Source organism: Citrus clementina, unplaced genomic scaffold (assembly GCF_000493195.1).
Source record: "Citrus clementina cultivar Clemenules unplaced genomic scaffold, Citrus_clementina_v1.0 scaffold_5, whole genome shotgun sequence".
Lineage (NCBI taxonomy): Eukaryota > Viridiplantae > Streptophyta > Magnoliopsida > Sapindales > Rutaceae > Citrus > Citrus x clementina.
Window position 1 is genome coordinate 21,869,180 of NW_006262201.1, and position 7,734 is coordinate 21,876,913.

The window sequence follows — 7,734 nt, forward strand, 5'->3', positions numbered from 1 at the left end:
AAAAGAAAATAAAATAAAAAATAATTATAGGCAAGAAAATGAAACGCAGACCTAGTGCATTCAATTTCTATGCAACTAAAGTCGGTTAGTTGACACGTGTAATTTGATGGCATCATAAATCATAATATGCTTGATATGGATTCATGTAATATCATACAAACTTGTGGTCTCTAGCTCCCTGTTTATTTGGTTCACTTCCTACACATGTAACAACTTGGTATATCAGGCTAGGAAATTCCCTGTTTCTAATGGTAATAGAAACAAAATTTCACATCAAAAGCATGCCATTGGAAATTGGAAGTGGTGATGAACTTGGTACGATAATTTTTTTTTTTTTTTTTTATTGGAACTTACAGCGGATATTACTAATACAACCGATATGCGATAGCGATTTTACATTTGGATAAACCCTTTCATGGACCAATAAGATCTTAAATTCTTGGGATCTATCTAATTTGGCAAACTAATTTCATCAAGATCATCCAAAGATAAAAATACTTCATCCATGCAAGAGAGTTCTGCCCCATCATCGTCGTCATCACAATTTCTTTCGAAAACTCTACAGATGACCCATTTACTGTAATCCTGAATACAATACGAGCATACAACAAATCAAAAAATAATCTTTAATTTTTTAATAATACTAGAGATTTCAGTATTTTAATTTTAACTTCAATCTCAACTGATGTGGCGGGTTATTTCTAACTGTTATTTGAAATTTATTATTAATGTTTATATAATGTAATATCTACAGGTAAAGCTAACCTGCCACATCAATGAGATTTAAGTTGGAACTGAGAATCTTTGCATTCCTGTTAATTTTCATAAAGAATAAAAAAACATAAAAAGATATATACACTTACAGTTTTTGAATTCACTCTTCTTTTAGAAGACCTACTACTACTAGTATTACTGCTGGAAGCAGCTGCAGAATCGGAGAGACGATATTCTTGCATTATCCAATTAGTTTTAACTCCAGCAGAGGCTTCACCGAGGTGAAAAATGTAATATTTCTTCAACCCAACTTTCTTATCAGCCCTTGTAAGAACCGATTCTTCTATTCCCATTGGCTTCCAATACCCATTACCCGTCATCCTATTTTGTGTCTTTCGACTATAGAAGTACCACTGGTTACCTTCAGCAAGAGCTTTACCTACATATGTATATTGACACACAGAATCATGTTTTATAAACGAGTAATAATATTCGGACAGAAAAATTTGATTGACTGCTCATAGAAACAAGTTAGCGTTCTGATAGCACTTCGTCTATTTGGTATTTTTCTTAATAAATGTATACATATGGATGCATGCATAGAAGATACCAAAAATATAATAATAATAATTAACGAATTTAATTAAGTAAGATACTTGATCAAATATATACGTACCATTGAGTTGCCATGGATCATATGGATAAAGATCAAGATCAGGGATCACATCAGGGTGGCAAGGCAGGAGAGCGACCTTACGTTGAAGAAAATGAACAAGAAGCTCTTCATCAGTAGGACAAAATCTGAAACCAGGGGGTAGATTGACATTAGCATTAGCATTAATGTTATCTCCCATACTTACGTATGGTAATGAAGAAGAAATTAAGAAAAGGAAAGAATAGTGATAAGGAAGTGATTGGATGCGGCTGATATTTATAACCTAACAGAAGGGAGAAGAGAGAGAGTGTATGACGTGAAAAAGAAGGTGGTATTGATCTTGATGATCACAAATCACAAATCACAAAATGGAAAGGAGTCAGTTGGAGAATTGGATTTGAGTTTTGATATATAGTTAGTGTTCACAAATCACAATTCGGCTCATGCTCCAAAGGCGGCGGGTAACGGAACGTATTTTTGGATACTTTACAAGTAACGGTATCTGTTACTGTTGGAGGGAACTGGAGAAGGTGTTTCAGATTTCAGCTATTTTATTTTCGAAGAAAACGTTTTGATAGTATAGTACATATTAAAAAGTCGATCCTCATCACACTTCATGCTTAGATCATACAGCTGCTGTCATCCACGTGGCATGCAGAATATGCGTTTGGTCGTGGACCATAAAAGAAATAGGTGGCCCACATCTTGGAGTGCTGTGTGAGCCTGATGCTATGCACCACTAATAATAATAATTATCGTAATTATATAATTTTATATAAATATATTTATGCGTATGCATCTCCCCAGCAAAAGTGCAATGAGTACTGGTTCCTGGTTAGGACAAATAAATAGACTTTTTTTATATGAATAATAAAAGGAGTTCAACTGATTATCTTGGGTCAGCAGTCACTGGAACTGAACAAATAATAGCCCCACATTTTAAAAATATAATTAACCAATTATGGTTAATTCTTAGAAAAGAAAACATATACAGGGGGAAAAAATAAATAAATAAAAGAAGAAGCAACAAAGCTAACGGGTACTTTACTTACGAATTTTCCAAGTAAATGATGATTTTATTGCTTATCTATTGGTTTTCATCTTCTATTGTATTTTACTTCTCCACTTGCACGTGAAACACTCATTTGAGACAGTGACTCAAATGAGTTGACCCCATTGAGCCAATCCAACTATCCAAGTCACCCAAAGTGAATGTCATTACACATGCCTTTCAAGTTTCCAAACTAGTATTAATTAATTCGGACAAGTAGCCCGTCCAAGAAAACAAAGAAAAAAGGCCAAACAAAATCAAATTGTTGTAATATTGATAATAGAGGAAGTATTAAAGAAAGAATGATTAAATAAAATAGAAAGGAGCCTAGCAAAATATTGCAAAGGAGGATAGCATTTCTCACGTCATTTTTTTTTCTCAATTTTGAAGTAAATAGAAATAGCATACAAGTGCTCTATTTATAATAATTGCGATCGTGCTTTGCAAGTTCAAGAAGGCAAGCGGTGTGCATAGCTAAAAGCACATACATAATTTCACTTGTAACACATGTGGTAAGGTGTGTGTGTGATCGGCGTGCACATTATATCAAGCAGTCTTCATGCTTCTCAATATATCAAATATGATTTTCCTTATTTCTCTCATAAGTCTATAGTAAGCCAATCTTTAAAAGTGATTTGACTGATTTGATTGGTTTTGGTCCATAGCCACACTTCAACATTGATTTTCTTAATCAGTGATATCACAAAACTCCTCTTGGATATCTACCACTTCATCATAGTTATCCTTGAACTTTGTTAGGGAACAATCCAATGAATAAAAAAGAAATACAATTTGATGAAACATAAAGTAGAGTTGACGTACTTCAAGACTGCCTCCTTAGAAATCTTTACCAGTAAAACCCAATGAGAAAACCTGGTTAAAGGAAAAAATAGTACACATAATGTCCAGTTTAGCTTTAAAAGTTTTTCTCTAATCTAATGAGCACTCCTCTTCATGAATTTAAAAGTTTTTCTCTAATCTAATGAGCACTCCTGTTCATGAATACTCCCTTTGGTAATATGTATCAACTCAATAATTTATTGAAATGTCACATGTCAATACTTTATATTCAATTGTTGATGTAGGGAACCTCTCATAAATTATCCTACAAAAGCCAATGACAAAATGTTTCTTGTCTATGGGTGGGTCTCATGGGATTAGCTATATCCCTGCATTTACAAAATCAACAAGATCCAAAGTTTTCGTTAATTCATAAATGAAATAATCTCAATAATGGAATATACGAAGCCAGTCTCTTCAAATTAGCAAACAGCTTAATCCTATAAAATAGATTTATATAATGTATATATAAACATGGGAAATTATCAGCCATATACCCTTAAATGACACCCGTATCAAACGTGTGTGAACATTTTTCAAGTATATCACTCATATACCCTAAGTCGAAAAAACATTTCTACCGTCCACCAATCCGTTAACTTCCGTTTGCAAGCGCTGACATCATAAGGGTAGTTTAGTCTTTTAAAATTGAGGAAACTTTGATTTAAAAAACGACATGTCATCCCATTTATCTAGTAAAAAATGATATGTCATATGATATATATTGATAAAAATGACATGCCATCCCATTTATTGGATAATTGTTAATAATTGCTAAAAAAAAACTACTTTACAACCGAATCTACTCCTCCAAAATTTAACCTAAATTTTTAAAGATCTACTCTTCCAAGCTCCAACTGAAAATTTTTATGGTATAATATGAATTTTTTTTATGGATAATTGTTAATAATATGTACCATTAATAATTCATTTTTTTAATCAAAAAATGTATTGTTAATAACAAAATAAAAAAAAATTGTGTATTGAAAATTTACATTAATTTTTGGGGTAAATTTATCTTTTTACCTCATTTTGAGTTTCAAGGGCAAAATAGTCAATTTGCCATAATTCTGTTAACTTTCTAACGGAAGTTAACGGATTGGTGGACGGTAGAAGTGTTTTGTTAACTTAGGGTATACGAGTGATACACTTGAAAAGTGTTCACACACGTTTGATATAGGTGTCATTTAAGGGTATATGGCTGATAATTTCCCTATAAACATTAATAAGATATGAAACTAAAGATTATACACTCACTTTAAGATCAAGAGAGCAAATTTTAGGATAATCAAGGGTAAACTTTATCCATTCTGAAAATTATATTCCAAAAATATGTGGACAAAAATGCTAGAGAAACAATGCTTGTTCTATAGCCTAAGATAGTAATTTGTTTCCCAAAAACATATATATTTTAGTCTCTCTAATCATAATCAATAGTCTTTAGATCTTTTTAGGAGTTCTAATTATTGACATAAACTGTAACAAAGTTAGATCCTATTTTATAGAGTAATGATAGAGGCACAACCACTTTATACAAATAAGTGTGTACAAATTGATGCGGCATCAAGAGATTGATTGTATAAAATCATCACGGGTCCACATAATTAAAAAAATAATTGTTATTACTTTTCAGTCAATCTCTTCATGCCACACTAGTTTGTACAAAACTATTTGTTACTCTATCATTATTGTATTTTATAAACATAAAGGATCATAACATATCCTTCATTTTATCAAGAATTCACAAAGATCTTGATAACTTTACTAGCTATGTATATTGATCTTCAGGCATTTTGAATCATGAAGGGATTCCTATAAAATGAATATCAAATGCCCCATATAAATTACCACTACTTTCATAAGAAGCATATTAATGCTCTCTCACATAGCTGAATCAATTGTAATGTATTTGCACGCACTACGGGAGAACATGTCTCCTAATAATCAAGGTTTCACAATAAACATTGTGCATCGAGTCATATATGAGATTCTATGATGTCATATTACCTTTTCATACACATTCCCATTTATACTCAATAAATTTGACACCATCATCAGGTGTTTGGACTATCAATCCATTATGTTTGGCTAAGAAAGTCAATTCCACCTGGAATACTTCTTTCTATTTGTGTCAATCATGCCTCAGTCTATATTTATCGATGGTTGGTGATCATGATAATTAATAATGTCCATAGCTATTGTAAATGCAAACCTTTCATCAATGACTAAGCAATATTAATAGCATTTTCCTTTGAAGTAGGTAGTGTCAAAATAAGAGCATAGGTCTCCATAAAGACCTTTTGTTCAATGGAAATAGTAGCTTGAGCATCAATTGCAGTCAAATCTTGAAGGATGCATCTAGTATCAAAGGATATTTATTTTATAGATTATTTTACTCTATAAAAGAAATAACTCAAGCATTAATATAATTAGATCTTGAAAGAGCAATATCATGTATCTACTCTCACAAAATCCTGATTTTTTTTCCACTTTAAGGGCTTATGCCATATCCTAGGCATATACCTCCACATGAGGTCTTTCAGGCCATTTTGGTCTCCTTAAGGACAATGTACTTTTTATTATTACCTTGAGTAAAGTCAATAGAACCTTATTGATGAGATTAAGAATAAAACTATCACAAGCACATGAGATGAAGAATATTTAGATCTTATTCAAGTTCCTGTCGAACCCGTTATAAGAGCTAGAGTAAAGAAATTTAAAGAAGCACTTAATTGATTGATTCAAGCAACTTGGGCTCAATTAAATTCGTCGAGGCCCGTTGAAGGAATCGCACATGATAAATGCATGATTCAGACTCTTGAAGTTTCCAAATAATCACTTCCATGAAATAGGAAGTTGGTTTGCACATTCTAACGGGAAAATATATTATTTTCTATTTTCAGATACTTTCTCGTTTCTTGAGGAGGCTATTAAGGAAACAAATCAGTTATTTCTATTTTAATCACCTAGTTTTCATTTAATTGATGTAAGACATTTAAGCCAATTAGGATCCTGATTTGATTTAGATTCTTTCCTGTTTACTTAGATTAAGATTCTGATTTGGTTTAAATTCTTTCCTATTTACTTATATTAGGATTCTAATTTGATTTAGTTTCTTTCCTATTAGGGAAGATTCAGATTCAGATTTGATTTTTGGGTTGGGATTTATTTCCAAAAATTCTTGTAACCAACCCATATAAAGTACTTGTATCCAATAAACATGGGAGAAGTTTTTGTTATGCAATTAGTGATGCAATTAGTGTTATGTTCAAGACAAAGTATGTAGAGGAAGTTGTACTAATGTGACTAGTACTATCATGGTAGAGAAGTTAGGGCTTCCTATACTTAAACACCTACGGCTATACAAACTACAATTGTTAAATGACAGTGGTGAGGTGAAAGTGAACAAGTAGGTACTAATGACTTTTTAGATTGGCAAGTATGAAGATAAGGTGCTTTGTGATGTAGTGTCAATGCAGGCTGGACACTTGTTATTTGGGCAGCCTTGGCAATTCAACAGACGTGTGAAACATGATGGCTTCACCAACAAATATTCATTTGTATTTAATCAACGCAACATCTCTCTTGTTCCATTGACACCAAAGCAAGTTTATGAAGACCAAGTGAGCCTACAGAGAGAGAGTGAGGAAAAGAAAAAAAAGAGAAAAAGAGAGTGAAATTCAAAAAGAGGCCGAGGAAAATATGAGAGAAAAACCAAAGAAAAATACGGCCATTGAGCAAAAATCAGATGGAAAACAAAAGAATTTCTACGCGAGAGCGAGTGAGATGAAAAAAACATTGTTTTCACATCAGCCGATAATTGTACTTTTGTACAAAGAGGCATTTTTAAACACTAACGAATTTGACCCTACTTTGCCTAGTTCTATTACTTCTATTTTGCAGGAATATAAGGATGTCTTTCTTGAGGAAACACCACATGGTTTACCTCCAATCTGAGGGATTGAGCATCAGATTGATTTTGTACCCGGTGCAGCCATTCCAAATAGACCAGCTTATAGGAGCAATCCAGAGGAGACGAAAGAAATTCAAAGGCAGGTTAATAATTGATGGAAAAAAAAGGTACGTGAGAGAAAGCATGAGTCCATGTGCAGTTCCCATTTTATTAGTTTTTAAAAAGGATGGGACATGGAGGATGTGTGTTGACTGTCAAGCCATCAACAACATAATGGTAAAATATCGACATCCTATTCCTAGGTTAGATCACAAGCTTGATGAATTACATGGGTCTTGTGTATTTTATAAAATTGATTTGAAAAATGGATATCATTAGATTAGAATGAAAGAAAGAGATGAATGAAAAATTGCTTTTAAAACAAACTATGATTTGTATGAATGGTTAGTCATGCCTTTTGGTCTATCTAATGCCCCGAGCACTTTTATGAGACTTATGAATCATGTCTTACGAGCTTTTATTGGCAAGTTTGTTGTTGTTTATTTTGATGATATCTTCATT

At 32.5% G+C, this 7,734-nt stretch overlaps 1 protein-coding gene across 1 annotated transcript; it reads right to left on the reverse strand.

The window, feature by feature from the left end:
• Window positions 1-326: 326 nt before the first annotated feature.
• LOC18042831 (NAC domain-containing protein 104) lies at window positions 327-1,597 on the reverse strand. Its single transcript, XM_006432394.2, has 3 exons — window positions 1,391-1,597; window positions 864-1,153; window positions 327-585 (listed from the first exon to the last, which is right to left on the reverse strand). The coding sequence occupies exons 1-3, from the start codon at window positions 1,566-1,568 to the stop codon at window positions 451-453; spliced, it is 603 nt and encodes a 200-aa protein (XP_006432457.1). The 5' UTR covers window positions 1,569-1,597; the 3' UTR covers window positions 327-450.
• Window positions 1,598-7,734: the final 6,137 nt, after the last annotated feature.

Excerpts from the sequence above, each read along its gene's own strand:
- LOC18042831 (XM_006432394.2), bottom strand. The coding sequence starts at position 1,568 with ATGGGAGATAACATTAATGCTAATGCTAATGTCAATCTACCCCCTGGT. Across the intron at positions 1,154-1,390 it reads TGATCCATGGCAACTCAATG|GTAAAGCTCTTGCTGAAGGT; the intron begins GTACGTATATAT and ends ATACATATGTAG. Across the intron at positions 586-863 it reads GAAGAGTGAATTCAAAAACT|GATTACAGTAAATGGGTCAT; the intron begins GTAAGTGTATAT and ends TATTGTATTCAG.